The sequence below is a fragment of the Oncorhynchus masou genome, chromosome 30, assembly GCF_036934945.1.
Source record: "Oncorhynchus masou masou isolate Uvic2021 chromosome 30, UVic_Omas_1.1, whole genome shotgun sequence".
Taxonomy (NCBI): domain Eukaryota; kingdom Metazoa; phylum Chordata; class Actinopteri; order Salmoniformes; family Salmonidae; genus Oncorhynchus; species Oncorhynchus masou.
Window position 1 is genome coordinate 56,203,740 of NC_088241.1, and position 16,769 is coordinate 56,220,508.

General features: G+C 42.2%; 1 protein-coding gene across 2 annotated transcripts in view; it reads right to left on the bottom strand.

Moving 5' to 3' along the window:
- Positions 1–16,769, bottom strand: part of LOC135522839 (high affinity 3',5'-cyclic-AMP phosphodiesterase 7A-like) — a 40,179-nt gene that overhangs the window by 18,505 nt on the left and 4,905 nt on the right. For both annotated transcript variants that reach the window (XM_064949470.1, XM_064949469.1), the window contains exon 2: positions 828–888. In XM_064949470.1, coding sequence (XP_064805542.1) covers positions 828–888 — 61 coding nt within the window. The remainder of the gene's footprint in view (positions 1–827; positions 889–16,769) is intronic.

Below are 16,769 nucleotides of genomic sequence, written 5' to 3' on the forward strand. Positions count from 1 at the left end.
TAAACTACTGCGGATGACACACAGCTGTACATTTCAATGAAACGTGGTGAAGCCCCAAAATTGCCCTCCCTAGAAACCTGTGTTTCAGAAATAAGGAAGTGGATGGCTGCAAACCTTCTACTTTTAAACTCAAGACAAAACAGAGATGCTTGTTCTAGGTCCCAAGAAACAAAGAGATCTTCTGTTGAATCTGACAATTAATCTTGATGGTTGTACAGTCGTATCAAATAAAACTGAAGGACCACGGCGTTACTCTGGACCCTGATCTCTCTTTGACAAACATATCAAGACTGTTTCAAGGACAGCTTTTTTTAATCTATGTAACATTGCAAAAATCAGAAACTTTCTGTCCAAAAATGATGCAGAAAAATGTATCCATGCTTTTGTTACTTCTAGGTTAGGTTTAAGTCTTTACTGAAGACTCATGTCTTCAGTAGGTCATATGATTGAGTGAAGTCTGGCCCAGGAGTTTGGTAAGTTGGTAGTTGAAGATCTCTCTAGTGGTGTGGGCACTGTGCTTTGGCAAAGTGGGTGGGGTTCTATACGGCCTGTTTGGCCCTGTCCGGGGGTATCATCGGATGGGGCCACAGTGTCTCCTGACCCCCTCCTGTCTCTATGCTGCAGTGGCTTGTGTTGGGGGGCTAGGGTCAGTCATATCTGGGGAGTCTCTCTCGCTCTCTGAAATTGCTTCCTTTCCTTGATGCAATCTAGAAGCCTGATGATGCCTGTTCATTCTGAATATGGGGACTGTGGGCAGATCTAACAGTAACTAGCATAAGTTGTTCTGTATTGTATGTGATGTGTATGTGACAGTGGGCAGTACTTACCGAGCATACGAATGTACAGAGCGGTCTGATCTGAGCTGTCATAAGAGATGGCCCCTCGTCTCTGGAGAGGGGGAGAAAAAAACGTTTCAACATTAATGCTTCCGAGACAGACAGTAGAGCACCAGAGAAATATGTAACAAATTAAATACAACAGTTGAAGAATACAGGTAGTGTTGGCCTACTGGTTACTAAAGTCATTTAGGTGAGGTTCATGTGGTTAATTTTGATCTGCGGAGGACTGCTAGGCTGCTGATATGTTGTGATAAACGAATAAAGAGTTTCCTCATCTGTATGGCTGTGCGCACGCACACACCCACCCTCTGTTTATCATCTGGCGCAGGAAAACACACATGCTGTGTACCCACACGCAAACACTCACGTGGAGAGAGGGCTTGTGTGGTGTGTGAAAGATATGGTGTGAGAGACTGTACTGTGTGTAGAGCACGGCTTTCCAAACCTGTTCCTGGAGAGCTAGCCTCCTGTAGGGTTTTGGTCCAACCCCAGATATAACTAACCTGATTCAGCTTATTAACCAGCAAATTATCAGAATCAGGTGCGCTAGATTAGGGTTGGAATAAAAACACACAGGGCAGTAGCTCTCCAGGAACAAGGTTGGCGAGCCCTGGTGTAGAGGAACATGCTGCTCCAGACAGAGTTGAGTTGTCCATCTGGTAAAACATTAAGACTTAATTACACCTCGTTTCCCCCAGTAATATGCTCCTTGTTACCGTGACGATAGAGGAAAGCTGCTTGCTGATTAGGACAGCAGCAGAAGACACTCCCACTGACTCTAGGCTTACCAAGCACGAGAGATGAAAAGAGAGAGGGGGGAGGAGAGAGAGAGAGAGACAGAGACAGACAACATACACAGAAAAAGAGAAAGTGAGACAGATCAGGCATTCCTTCCAACTGGGTCTGAGGGTAAGAGTATTCCTATAGCCAAAAGATAGACAGCATTGTCTAAATTTAACACAAAACGTAGACCTAGGACAATACTAGATCATCCTATGTGTATATAGAGTTGAAGTCGGAAGTTTACATACACCTTATCCAAATACATTTAAACTCAGATTCACAATTCCTGACATTTAATCCTAGTAAACATTCTCTGGCTTAGGTCAGTTAGAATCACCACTATTTTAAGAATGTGAAATGTCAGAATAATAGAAATGACTTATTTCAGCTTTTATTTCTTTCATCACATTCCCAGTGGGTCAGAAGTTTACATACACTCAATTAGTATTTGGTAGCATTGCCTTTAAATCATTAAACTTGGGTCAAACGGTTCAGGTAGCCTTCCACAAGCTTCCCACAATAAGTTGGGTGAATTTTGTCCCATTCCTCCTGACAGAGCTGGTGTAACTGAGACAGGTTTGTAGGCCTCCTTGCTCTCACACGCTTTTTCAGTTCTGCCCACACATTCTCTATAGGATTAAGGTCAGGGCTTTGTGATGGCCACTCCAATAGCTTGACTGTGCTGTCCTTAAGCTATTTTGCCACAACTTAGGAAGTATGCTTTAACCTTTTGACTGATGTCTTGAGATGTTGCTTCAATATATCCACAATTTTCCTACCTCATGATGCCATCTATTTTATGAAGTGCACCAGTCCCTTCTGCAGCAAAGTACCCCCACAACATGATGCTGCCACAGCTATGCTTCACGGTTGGGATGGTGTTCTTTGGCTTGCAAGCCTCCTCCTTTTTCCTCCAAACATAACAATGGTTATTATAGCCAAACAAACAGTTCTATTTTTGTTTCATCAGACTAGAGGACATTTCTCCAAAAATTAGGATCTTTGTCCCCATGTGCAGTTGCAAACCGTAGTCTGGCTTTTTCTATGACAGTTTTGGAGCAGTGGCTTCTTCCTTGCTGAGTGGCCTTTCAGGTTTTATCGATATAGGACTAGTTTTACTGTGGATATAGATACTTTTGTACCCGTTTTCTCCAGCATCTTCACAAGGTCCTTTGCTGTTGTGACCCACTGGAATTGTGATACAGTGAATTAGAAGTGAAATGATCGATCTATAAACAACTGTTGGAAAAATTACTTGTGTCATGCGCAAAGTAGATGTCCTAACCGACTTGCCAAAACTATGGTTTGTTAACAAGACATGTGTAGTGGTTGAAAAACGATTTTTAATGACTCCAACCTAAGTGTATGTAAACTTCTGAATTCAACTGTATAGGCCTAGTATGTGTAGGTTGCTGCCTGGCCCTACTCAGCAGGTTGCAGTAACATGTGGATCTAACCAAGGGATATCCTCAACCTCCTGTCACCCCAGCCCAGCTATCACCTACACGGACACTCAGGCCTGGGCATGGCCTTGGCTCAAATCCCCTTGCACCACACACCCCCGTCCAAAACTGGTCTCCAGAGAGCCCCCCCTCCTCACCCTTCTGCATTTGCAGTGAAAGGTGGCAGAGCAAGAGTGGTGTTTATCAGACCATGAGACATCCTGAAAATCAGTTCTCTTACAAAAATGTATCTAGTTTCTGAATGGTTTGGCCTACTAACTATTATGACCCCTCTATAGAAAGGTGAGTCTCTCAAACACGTAATTGGATGCCCACCGGCCTCACAAGACTACCTTCCCTCCAAAACTACCCCCCATACCAAATGTGACATATCGGGGTGCCCTGTAAGAATTTGTCAGGGAGTGGGTAAGCCAGCTCTACCATCCGTTCTATTGGGCAACGTGCAATCACTGGAAAATAAACTAGGTGATCTCCGTTCGAGACTATCCTACCAACGGGACATTAAAACTGTAATATCTTCTGTTTCACAGAGTCGTGGCTGAACGACAACACGGATATACATTTGGCTGGGTTTTCCATGCATCGGCAAGACAGAACAGCTACGTCTGGTAAGGAATATGTTCCGGGATTCATCCAATGGCATTGAGGAGTATACCACCTCAGTCACCGGCTTCATCAATAAGTGTATCGACAACGTAGTCCCCACAGTGGCCGTACGTACATATCCCAACCAGAAACAATGGATTACAGGCAACATCCACACCAAGCTAAAGGCTGGAGCTGCTGCTTCAAGGAGTGACACTAATCCGGATGCTTATAAGAAATCCCGCAATACCCTCCGTCAGACCATCAAACAGGCAAAGCATCAATACAGGACTAAGATTGAATCCCACTACACTGGCTCTGACGCTCGTCGGATGTGGCAGGGCTTGTTAACTATTGTGGACGACAAAAGGGAAAACCAGCCTCGAGCTGCCCAGTGACACAAACCTACCATACGAGCTAAATGCCTTTCATGCTAGCGTCGAGGCAAACACTGAAGCATTCATGAGAGCACCAGCTGTTCCGGACACCGGTGTGATCACGTTTTCCGTAGCCGATGTGAGCAAAACCTTTAAAAAACGTGTCAACATTCACAAGGCCGAGGGACCAGATGGATTACCAGGACGTGTACTCAAAGCATGCGTGGACCAAATGACAAGTGTCTTCACTGACATTTTTCAACCTCTCCTTGACTGAGCCTGTAACACCTACATGTTTCAAGCAGACCATCATCGTCCCTGCCTAAGTGCTTTGAAAGGCTGGTCATGTCTCACATCAACACAATCATCCCGGAAACCCTAGACCCACTAATTTGCATACCAGTGTATGAGTTAAGTTCCTTGGTGTCCACATCAAACTATCACAGTCAAAACACACCAAGACAGGTCGTGAAGAGGGCACGACAACACCTTTCCCCTCTCAGGTGACTGAAAAGATTTGTCATGGGTCCCCAGATCCTCAAAACATTCTACAGCTGCACCATGGAGAGCATCCTGACTGGTTGCATCACCGCCTGGTATGGCGCTACAGAGGGTAGTGCGTACGGCCCAGTACCTCACTGGGGCCAAGCTTTCTGCCATACAGGACCTATATACACTAGGCATGTCAGTGAAAGGCCCAAATAATTGTCAGACTCCAAGACTGTTCTCTCGGCTACCGTACAGCAAGCGGTCTACAGTGCCTTGCGAAAGTATTCGGCCCCCTTGAACTTTGCGACCTTTTGCCACATTTCAGGCTTCAAACATAAAGATATAAAACTGTATTTTTTTGTGAAGAATCAACAACAAGTGGGACACAATCATGAAGTGGAACGACATTTATTGGATATTTCAAACTTTAACAAATCAAAAACTGAAAAATTGGGCGTGCAAAATTATTCAGCCCCTTAAGTTAATACTTTGTAGCGCCACCTTTTGCTGCGATTACAGCTGTAAGTCGCTTGGGGTATGTCTCTATCAGTTTTGCACATCGAGAGACTGACATTTTTTCCCATTCCTCCTTGCAAAACAGCTCAAGCTCAGTGAGGTTGGATGGAGAGCATTTGTGAACAGCAGTTTTCAGTTCTTTCCACAGATTCTCGATTGGATTCAGGTCTGGACTTTGACTTGGCCATTCTAACACCTGGATATGTTTATTTTTGAACCATTCCATTGTAGATTTTGCTTTATGTTTTGGATCATTGTCTTGTTGGAAGACAAATCTCCGTCCCAGTCTCAGGTCTTTTGCAGACTCCATCACGTTTTCTTCCAGAATGGTCCTGTATTTGGCTCCATCCATCTTCCCATCAATTTTAACCATCTTCCCTGTCCCTGCTGAAGAAAAGCAGGCCCAAACCATGATGCTGCCACCACCATGTTTGACAGTGGGGATGGTGTGTTCAGGTTGATGAGCTGTGTTGCTTTTACGCCAAACATAACGTTTTGCATTGTTGCCAAAAAGTTCAATTTTGGTTTCATCTGACCAGAGCACCTTCTTCCACATGTTTGGTGTGTCTCCCAGGTGGCTTGTGGCAAACTTTAAACAACACTTTTTATGGATATCTTTAAGAAATGGCTTTCTTCTTGCCACTCTTCCATAAAGGCCAGAATTGTGCAATATACGACTGATTGTTGTCCTATGGACAGAGTCTCCCACCTCAGCTGTAGATCTCTGCAGTTCATCCAGAGTGATCATGGGCCTCTTGGCTGCATCTCTGATCAGTCTTCTCCTTGTATGAGCTGAAAGTTTAGAGGGACGGCCAGGTCTTGGTAGATTTGCAGTGGTCTGATACTCCTTCCATTTCAATATTATCGCTTGCACAGTGCTCCTTGGGATGTTTAAAGCTTGGGAAATCTTTTTGAATCCAAATCCGGCTTTAAACTTCTTCACAACAGTATCTCGGACCTGCCTGGTGTGTTCCTTGTTCTTCATGATGCTCTCTGCGCTTTTAACGGACCTATGAGACTATCACAGTGCAGGTGCATTTATACGGAGACTTGATTACACACAGGTGGATTGTATTTATCATTAGTCAGTTAGGTCAACATTGGATCATTCAGAGATCCTCACTGAACTTCTGGAGAGAGTTTGCTGCACTGAAAGTAAAGGGGCTGAATAATTTTGCACGCCCAATTTTTCAGTTTTTGATTTGTTAAAAAAGTTGGAAATATCCAATAAATGTCGTTCCACTTCATGATTGTGTCCCACTTTTTGTTGATTCTTCACAAAAAAATACAGTTTTATATCTTTATGTTTGAAGCCTGAAATGTGGCAAAAGGTCGCAAAGTTCAAGGGGGCCGAATACTTTCGCAAGGCACTGTAGGTCCAAAAGGCACCTTTACAGCTTATACCCCTAATCCATAAGACTGCTGAACAATTAATCAAATGGTCACCGGACTATTTACATTGACCCCCCCCCCCATTTTGTTTTTACACTGCTGCTACTCGCTCTTTATTGTCTGTGCTTAGTCACTTTACCCCTACCTACATGTACAAATTACATTCACTAACTTCTACCCCCACACATTGACTAGGTACCCAACACATAGCCTCGCTGTTATTCTTGAACAGCATTGTTGTTAAGGGCTCGTAAGTAAACATTTGACAGTAAGGTCTACCTGATGGAGTCGGTGCATGTGACAAATAAAATTGGATCATACAAATGGTCCCGGAATTACATTTACCATGTCTGAGACCAGGCTGACCACACAGGCCTGTGACGGTAATCGGCTCAGCCTAATTTGTTTCCATGATTTTTACCCATTACCATTCCTCTCCCATCCCCTCTGGGCTCTTCTCTCAAAAGGAAAAATGTAACACTTTGAAGCTATTTTCTCCCACAATGCAGTATGTGTAAACATCCATTTATTGAGGCTTAAAAATCACACATTACAATTAACAAAATGTCTAAGCAGGTTATGGCCTGCTCCCATTGTCAATTGTCCCATCTGAAAACAGTTGTGTAGTATAGTGACTAGTTTACCAACCACTGTCACACACCATCTTATTTGTCACACGCGTCAGACAACAGGTGTAGACTAACAGTGAAATGCTCACAGGTACTTTTGCATTGAATGCAGAGTTAACAAATAAAATAGAGACAAGGAATAAATATGCAGTGAATGAGACATACACACACACAGAGTATAAAATAACATTACTATATACAGGGAGTGCCAGTAGAGTCGAGGTGCAGGGGTACGAGGGATTTGAGGTAGCTATAGGTAGGGGTAAAGTGACTAGGCAAAAGGATAGATAGGAGCGTGTGGGGAGTGTGAAAGTGTATATGACGTCAGTATGCATGTGTGTGGGCGTATGTACAGTAGTGTGTGTATGTATTGGGGTGTCAGTGTAAGAGTAGAATCCAGTGTGTGTGTATAGAATCAGTGCAAAATAAATAAATAAACTACTCCGGGTAGCCATTTGATTAGTTATTTAGCAGTCTTCTTACGGCTTGGGGGTAGAAGCTGTTCAGGGTGTGGTTGGTTCCACACTTGCAGTAGCAGAAAGAACAGTCTTGGAGTGTGACAATTATTTGGGCCTTCCTCTATACCAGGCGGTGTCAGAGGTCCTGGATGGCAGAGAGCTTGGCCCTCTGTCGAGCTTTGCGGTCAGATGCCAAGCAGTTCCATAGCAAGCGGTGACACCGACAATCAAGATGCTCCCGATAGTGCAGCTGTAGAACTTTGAAGATCTGAGGGACCATGCAAAATCTTTGCCTCTTCCCCCTCAGGAGGCTGAAATGTCATGCCCTCTTCACAACGGTGTTGGGGTATTTGGACCATGATAGATCCAACTCTAACCACTTAAAAACACCGATAAGGATCAGTGGGGAGAATCTCAATTGCATACTCCTCGTATCCCCACTCCTCGCCAAACCTATTGGAGAAGGTCAGAGAGAGGGACCTCTTGCTCTCATCCAATGGGTTTGAGAAGGAGGCAAGGAGCGAGGCTGCAAGGAGTATGCAATTGAGATTCTCCCAGGTTTGTTCTCCTACAAGCCTACACACACACACTTATATTTTAGTAATTTGGTAGTGAGTGCATAAAATGTTCATACACTCTCGCTGGGTGTGTCCGTCTCCCTCTGTCCCTATAAGTCTAAGCTGACATGAGACATGGCAGCCAATCCAAGGCTAATCTTTTACCACCTGGCAAACAGGCTTGAGTCACGGTCGGTAATGTGGTGCAGTATTTTACTGTCAACACGTCACTGTTTACACACAGCACCGCCACTTAGTGTGTGAGTAATAACCACTGTGTGTGTGGGCGAAGCACTCCGGCATATACAGAACGGCATCATACTCACAGCACAAGGCTGGCAGCCTGATACTACCTTTGGATAAGGGCAAAGTAACATACCTCACCTCACTGTAGACAAACATTCTGTACACAACGCTGGCATTGGCTTGGGCAGATGCTTGGGCTTTGTGTGCTAGTATGGTCACTATATCAATGTCACAACTAAATGTGCAGAGGAACACACAAAGATAAAACACAGACAGGCATAAAACCATACGCAAAGACCCCAAACTAGTGGATATAACCTTCTTACTCACACATTCACACAGAGCTTTGGTTGACATCTGCTGCTGGTGTCGAGGCTGGCCTGTACGGTCACTCATCACATCAGTTAGCAGCCAAAGGGCAGGATTACCCTCCACTCTACTAGAGGTCACAACCCCAGCACACAGACGTCAAAAAGGACGGGAGGGGTGTATACACACATACGGTAGCGGTCAAAAGTTTGGACACACATACTCATTCAAGGACTTATTTATTTTTACTATTTTCTACATTGTAGAATAGTGAAGACATCCACACTATGAAATAGCACATATGAAATCTGGTAACCAAAAAAAAAAAGTGTTAAATCAAAATGTTATAGTTGGAGATTCTTCAAAGTAGACACCCTTTGCCTTGATGACAGCTTTGCACACACTTGACATTTTCTCAACTAACTTCACCTTGAATGCTTTTCCAACAGTCTTGAAGGAGTTAGCACATATGCTGAGCACTTGTTGGCTGCTTTTTTTTCAATCTGCAGTCCAACTCATCCAAAACCCATCTCAATAGGGTTGAGGTCAGGTGATTGTAGAGACCAGGTCATCTGATGCAGCACTCCATCACTCTCCGTCTTGGTCAAATAGCCCTTACAAAAGCCTGGAGGTGTGTTGGGTCATTGTCCTGTGGAAAAACAAATTATAGTCCCAATAAGCCCAAACCAGATGGGATGGTGTATCGCTGCAGAATGCTGTGGTAACCACGCTGGTTAAGTGTGCCTTGAATTCTAAATAAAATCACAGACAGTGTCACCAGCAAACCACCACCACACCTCCTCCTCCTCCATGCTTCACGGTGGGAACCACACATGCAGAGATCTGTTCACCTACTCTGCGTCTCACAAAGACACAGCAGTAAGAATAAAAAATCTCAAATTTGGACTCGTTGGTCTAATGTCCATTGCTCGTCTTTCTTGGCCCAAGCAAGTCTCTTCTTATTGGAGTCCTTTAGTAGTGGTTTCTTTGCAGCAATTCAACGATGAAGGCCTGATTCACATAGTCTCCTCTGAACAGTTGATGTTGAGATGTCTGTTTCATGAACTCTGAAGCATTTATTTGGGCTGCAATTTCCTAGGCTGGTAACTAATGATCTTATCCTCTGCATCAGAGATAACTCTGGTTCTTCCATTCCTCATGAGAGCCAGTTTTATCATAGCATGTGATGGGTTTTACAACTGCACTTGAAGAAACTTTCAAAGTTCTTGAAATGTTCCGTATTGACTGACCTTCATGTCTTAAAAAGGTAATGAACTCTCGTTTCGCTTTGCTTATGTGAGCTGTTCTTGCCATAATATGGACTTGGTCTTTTACCAAATAGGGCTATCTTCTGTATTCCTCCGCTACCTTGTCACATCACAACGGATTGGCTCAAACTCAAAGGAAAGACATTCCACAAATTAACTTAAGGCACACCTGCTAATTGAATTGCATTAAAGGTGACTACATCATGAAGCTGGTTGAGAGAATGCCAAGAGTGTGCAAAGCTGTCAAGGCATAGGGTGGCTATTGGAAGAATCTCAAATATAAAATGTAACATTTTTTGGTTACTACATGATTCCATACGTGTTATAGTAGATGTCGTCACTATTCTACAATGTAGAAAATAGAAAAAATAAAAACCCTTGAATGAGTAGGCGGTCTAAAACTTTTGACCAGTACTGTGTGATATTTGTGTATGTTTGTGAAAGTTTATTTTTAATAAATTAGCAAAAAATACAAAATTAACCCGTTTTTTTCTTTGTCATTATGGGGTAGTGTGTAGATTGATGAGGAAAAATAAAATAAACATACTTTTAGAATAAGGCTGTCACAACACAATGTCACAGATTGTCAAGTTGAGGGAGCAAGCAATTGGCACGCTGACTGCAGGAATGTCCACCAGAGCTGTTGGCAGAAAATGTCATGTTCATTTCTCTACCATAAGCCGCCTCCAATGTCATTTTAGAGAATTTGACAGTACGTCCAATTGGCCTCAACCTCAGACCACGTGCATGGTGTTGTGTCGGCGAGCAGTTTGCTGATGTCTATGTTGTGAACAGAGAGCCCCATGGTGGCAGTGGGGTTATGGTACGGGAAGGCATAAGTTACGGACAATTGCATTTTATCAATGGCAATTTGATTGCACAGAAATACCGTGATGAGATCCTGAGGCCCATTGTGAGGCCCATTTCTCTTAAGGTATTTGTGACCGACAGATGCATATCTGTATTCCCAGTAGAGGTCGACCGATTAACATCTGAATGGCTGATTCATTAGGGCCGATTTCAAGTTCTCATATCAATCGGTAATCGTAATTTTTGGACACCGATTATGGCCGATTACATTGCACTCCACGATGACTGCGTGGTAGGCTGACTATGTGTTATGCGAGTGCAGCAAGTAGCCACGGTAAGGTGTTAGCTAGCATCAAACATAAGATTGATTTAAAAAATATAAGTTAACATAATCACTAGTTAAACTAGTAATATCATCAACCATGTGCAGTTATCTAGCTTGTCCTGCGTTGCATACAATCAATGCGGTGCCTGTTAATTTATCATTGAATCACAGCCTACTTCACCAAACAGGTGATTTAATAAGCGCATTCGCAAAAAAAAGCACTTTCATTGCACCAATGTGTACCTAACCATAAACATCAATGCCTTTCTTAATCAATACACAAGTATAGATTTTTAAACCTGCATATTTAGTTCATATTGCCTGCTAACATTAATTTCTTTTAACTAGGGAAATTGTGCAACTTCTCTTGCGTTCTGTGCAAGCAGAGTCAGGGTATATGCAGCAGTTTGGGCCGCCTGGCTCGTTGCGAACTGTGGGAAGACCATTTCTTCCTAACAAAGACCGTAATTAATATGCCAGAATTAGACATAATTATGTCATAACGTTGAAGGTTGTGCAATGTGTCATGACGTTGACCTCTTTAGGTATAGCAAGCCCCATCCCCCTCTCCCTGCCTCCTTCAACTTGGTTGCTGTGGTCAAAGAGGTCGTAAATTCCTGAGAAGACCATGCCACATGGTCACACAGTATTTAGAGTACATTTTCATAGAGAACAAAGGAAATCCTTCCACCTCATAGAACTTGAGGTACGAACAAATTCCATGTTCCGGAGAAAATATAAAAGATCAGTGAAGAATCCAGCTACGAACGGGTCCGTTTGTCACAACTTGGTGGAAGCTCATGGGAGACGGTGTGGCCACATGACCATAACGCTGTTTATATAATAGCCGCAGATATGAGGTTTACATTAATTGTTGTATAAGATGAATGAGTGAGTATGATACAGTTTGTAATTGTGTAATATGATTTTAGACTTTAATGAAGAAACAATGTCTAAACAATTCCCTTTTGATTTGAACTAAATCAGAGGACCACCCCTGAGCCCAGTTAAGGGCTGTCCCAGGATGTCTGACCCCATCTGCCATTCCCAATAAAAAACCCACTCGGGTTTTCGATCAGCAGACCGAGCTTACCTCAAATATGAGATGGCTAAAGGTTGCAGACTATGTTTTTCTCCATTAGGAGGACAAAGGTTGTAGACCATTGCTGAATCTTTTAACCTCTTTCAGCTAGGGGGCACTATTTTTATGTTTGGAAAAATAACATTCCCAAAGTAAACAGCCTATTTCTCAGGCCCATATGCTAGAATATGCATATAATTGACAGCTTAGGATAGAAAACTCTAAAGTTTCCAAAACTGTCAAAATATTGTTTTTGAGTATAACAAAACTGATATTGCAGGCGAAAACCTGAGGAAAATCAAACCAGGAAGTGGCTTCTATTTTGAAAGCGTCATGTTCCATAGCCTGCCTTCGCTCCATTTAAAGGGATATCAGCCAGATTCCTTTTCCTATTGCTTCCTCAAGGTGTCAGTCTTGACAGTTTCAGGCTTTTATTTTGAAAAATGAGCGAGAAAGATAACATCGCGTCAGTGGATAGCTGGGTTTTCGCATGAGTTTTGCTTGCGCAACACAGTGGGGCAGCCATTGACTCCCTCTCCTACTGGAAAAGAGTGCCGGATGATATATTATCGATCATATATTTAAGAACAACCTGAGGATTGATTATAAAAAACATTTGACATGTTTGTGGACATTACGGATACTATTTGAAATTTGTCTGCGTTGTCGTGACCGCTCGAGCCTGTGGATTTCTGAACATAACGCACCAAACAGGTATTTTGGATATAAAAATAAATCTTTATGGAACAAAAGGAACATTTGTGTAGCTGGGAGTCTCAGGAGTGAAAACATCCAAAGATTAAAGGTAAGCCATTCATTTTATTGCATTTCTGATTTGTGACCAAGCTACTTTGATGCTAGGTGTTCATAATGTTTTGTATAGTGATCAATAAACTTAAACGCTTGGATTGCTTTCCCTGTAAAGCATACTTTCAAAATCTGACACGACAGGTGGATTAACAAAAAACTAAGCTGTGTTTTGCTATATTGCACTTGTGATTTCATGAATATAAATATTTTTAGCAATATTATTTGAATGTGGCGCTCTGCAATTCAGCGGTTGTTGATGACAATTATCCCGCTAACGGGATGGGTTGCGTCAAGAAGTTAACCATACCACGTGGTTAAACTCTTAGACTATCGATACCAACAGAATAAGAACAAGTCTGATATTAAATACTCGTCTGCTGCTAGGAATTCGGTATCATTGAACGCAAAGAACGACAACCGCCAAAACATCCATTCTATAACGAAATGAAGGAATGTCACTGAACTATCCACTATAACCAGGACAGAGAGAGACGGACAATTCTACAAAAGAAACAAACTTTTCACCAGTGATCAAGTCGACACACTGAGCGTAAATATATTGATTGATTGCAATTGTTCCCGAATGAGTGAGCGTTCATGTGCAAAGGATTAGCATTTCAATTGTTATAATTATCACTCTGTAGTGGCTTCTTCGTCGACCCCCACTTCCCCTTTTGTCTAACAAGCCGCGATGCCGGTTTAGCCCACTAGGTCACATTCTCCTATCATTTCATGTAACCACATTTACCTAGTTTGTTTATGCATTTCTGTGAATTACTTAGTGATAAATAATTTATTTAAGACAATTAATGTATGGATGACTCATAGTGAAGACTGGGTTCGTGCAGATAACCAACGATTTACGACGTTTGGAATGAGACTAACGTGAGGTAAAGTAAATAATTAATTAATTCGAAGACTAATTGATCAGATAAAAGATCTGAAAATTTATTTTAGGAAATGATAACTTGGTAATCTGAATATTTTTCCTTGGTGCCCCGACTTCCTAGTAATTATGGTTACATGATTAATCAGTCTAATCGCGTAATAACTAATTACAGTCTTCAGTTAATGATAGTAAAGACATGACAAATGTAACAGTAATATTTAGACTTAGGGATGCCACCCATTAGATAAAATACGGAATGGTTCCGTATTTCACTGAAAGAATAAACATCTGTTTTCAAAATTATAGTTTCCAGATTTGACCATGTTAAGGACCCAAGGCTCATATTTCTGTGCGTTATTATAATTAAGTCTGTGATTTGAAAGAGCAGTCTGACTGAGCGGTGGTCGACAGCAGCAGGCTCATAAGCATTCATTCAAACAACACTGTCCTCCATTTGCCAGCAGCTCTTCGCAATGCTTCAAGCATTGTGTTTATGTTTATGACTTCAAGCCTATCAACACCCGAGATTAGGCTGGCAATACTAAAGTACCTATTAGAACATCCAATAGTCAAAAGGTACATGAAATACAAATGGTAGAGAGAAATAGTCCTATAATAACTACAACCTAAAAGTTCTTACCTGGGAATATTGAGGACTAGTGTTAAAAAGGAACCACCAGCTTTCATATGTTCTGAGCAAGGAACATAAACATTAGCTTTTCTACGTGGCACATATTGTACTTTTACTTTCTTCTCCAACACTTTTGTTTTTTTCCATTATTTAAACCAAATTGAACATGTTTTCTTATTTATTTGAGACTAAATTGATTTTATTGATGTATTATACTAAGTTAAAATAAGTGTTCATTCAGTGTTGTAATTGTCATTAATACAAATAAAATAAATATTGGTTGATCAATCAATATCTGATTTTTTTGGTCCTCCAATAATTGGTATCTGAGTTGAAAAACCATAATTGGTTCGACCTCTAATTCCCAGTCATGTGAAATGCATAGATGAGGACCTAATTAAATTTATTTCAATTGACTGATTTCCTCATCTGAACTGTAACTACAAAAAAATGAAATTTTTGCATTTTTATTTTACCTTTAACTAGGCAAGTCAGTTAAGAATAAATTCTTATTTACAATAACGGCCTATATACAATGACAGTGGGTTAACTGCCTTGTTCAGGTGCAGAACAGATTTTTACCTTATCAGCTCAGGGATTCGATCTAGCAACCTTTCGGTTACCAACCCAACGCTCTAACCACTAGACTACCTGCTGCCCCAAAATTGTTGAAAAGAGATAGGATATCCCCCTCAGACCTGGGTCAGGCAACCTACCCAGGGTCACGGTTTGTCGGTCAGACTGGAGGATTCAGCAATAGACAGGTTACCACCATAGTGTATGTAGGTTCTCATTTAACCTACTTGCAAACAAACTAACAAAGTGTCTTAAATGTATCTTTTGTCGGAGATAACCGTTTGTGAAGTAAACAAATGTTTTCAGATGGAATTCAAGCTTAACTTGAGAAAGTTCTCAGCATTGAGTTTGGGCTCATGTAGCCTAGTTGATGCTGTATTGGAGGCGTACTTGAAGAGTGAATCTAAACCCAACCAGAACTCTACAGAGCTAACCCTGTGAATTATCATTTATGCCAAGCCTAGCAGCTCCAAGTCTTTACAGTGGTGTTCAGCAGAGACTGGTCAAAGCTCATCCACACACTTCCCTGTTTTAGCCCCATTGATAAAACCGGACTTCCTCATGTTGTCAGTCATAAAAACACTGGGTTCTAGCTGAGGACTGCCCACAGACAGACAGCACAAGTCAGGCTAAGGAGGAAGCCATCACTATTACCATAAACTCTGGAATAACACACACGGTGTATCTAAACAGATAAGAAAGCAGCAGAGCTTCATAAAGTGACAGCTTCTTCCTGAGTTATGGACCCTCGTGGTGCAATGCTGTAATACATCATGGTACATTCCAGTAAGGCAGTGCTGAAGCCATAAACCTGGACTTAACTGCAACGCAGGTTGCTGCATGTGTGCACGTGTGTGACATTGCTTACACAAATAGTTTGAATCTGCTTGCGAACATGGGTTATATAGAGAGAGTGGACACACTCCACACCGGGCTGTTGTGGGGAGATTTCACTGCAGTGGAATTTCACAGGCATCCAGGCAGTGGCTCAGGGTATTGAAACACCTGTTGTATGTGAAGTGAATCAAGGTAAAAATGTAGTCATTCATAACCGCCACGCCAATGCTAATGTTTCACAGAGTAAACACAAAGAGCAGGAAGGAAGACTGGCTTGGAGCCCGAGCAGTGAACATGCAGCACAAACTGTCTGCAGTGTTGACGTGTACAGCCTCATTCTCACATCCCATTGTACTCAACACAGTAGCACATAAACAATGCTAACGTGAGGGGCCCCAGAGAGAGAATTGTATGGTTCGTTTAGATCCTTCCTGTTTCCTACTGTAAATAAAGTCCTAAACACCTCCAGGGAGAGTAAATACTCCTGTTAATTGAGTCATGTAAAGAAAAACTCATGACATTTGATGAGGACAGTGCTACTCCTAAAGAGGGTACACCATTCAGGGAACAGTCAGACTATTCTCATGAAGGTTGTCAGTTTGGCATGTTGGGGGTTAAAGCCGTATGGCTGTGAAAGAGCAGCAAGCAAGGCTCTGAACAGCTCCTTACCACATCCTGAAACTACGGCAATCCAGCCACACGTCACCAACTCAAAACCGTATCACTTCAGTTAACATCAAAGACCCAACGCAACAACAAAAAGTGCACCCTTACGCCCCAACCCCCCCAAATACAGCCAACAACTCGATGGGATCCCCTCTGTCTGCAGAAAAATAACCGGTGGTGTCGTCCTGTTGCTGGATCATATTTGCCAATTCTCCTTTTTCCTGTCGTAAATC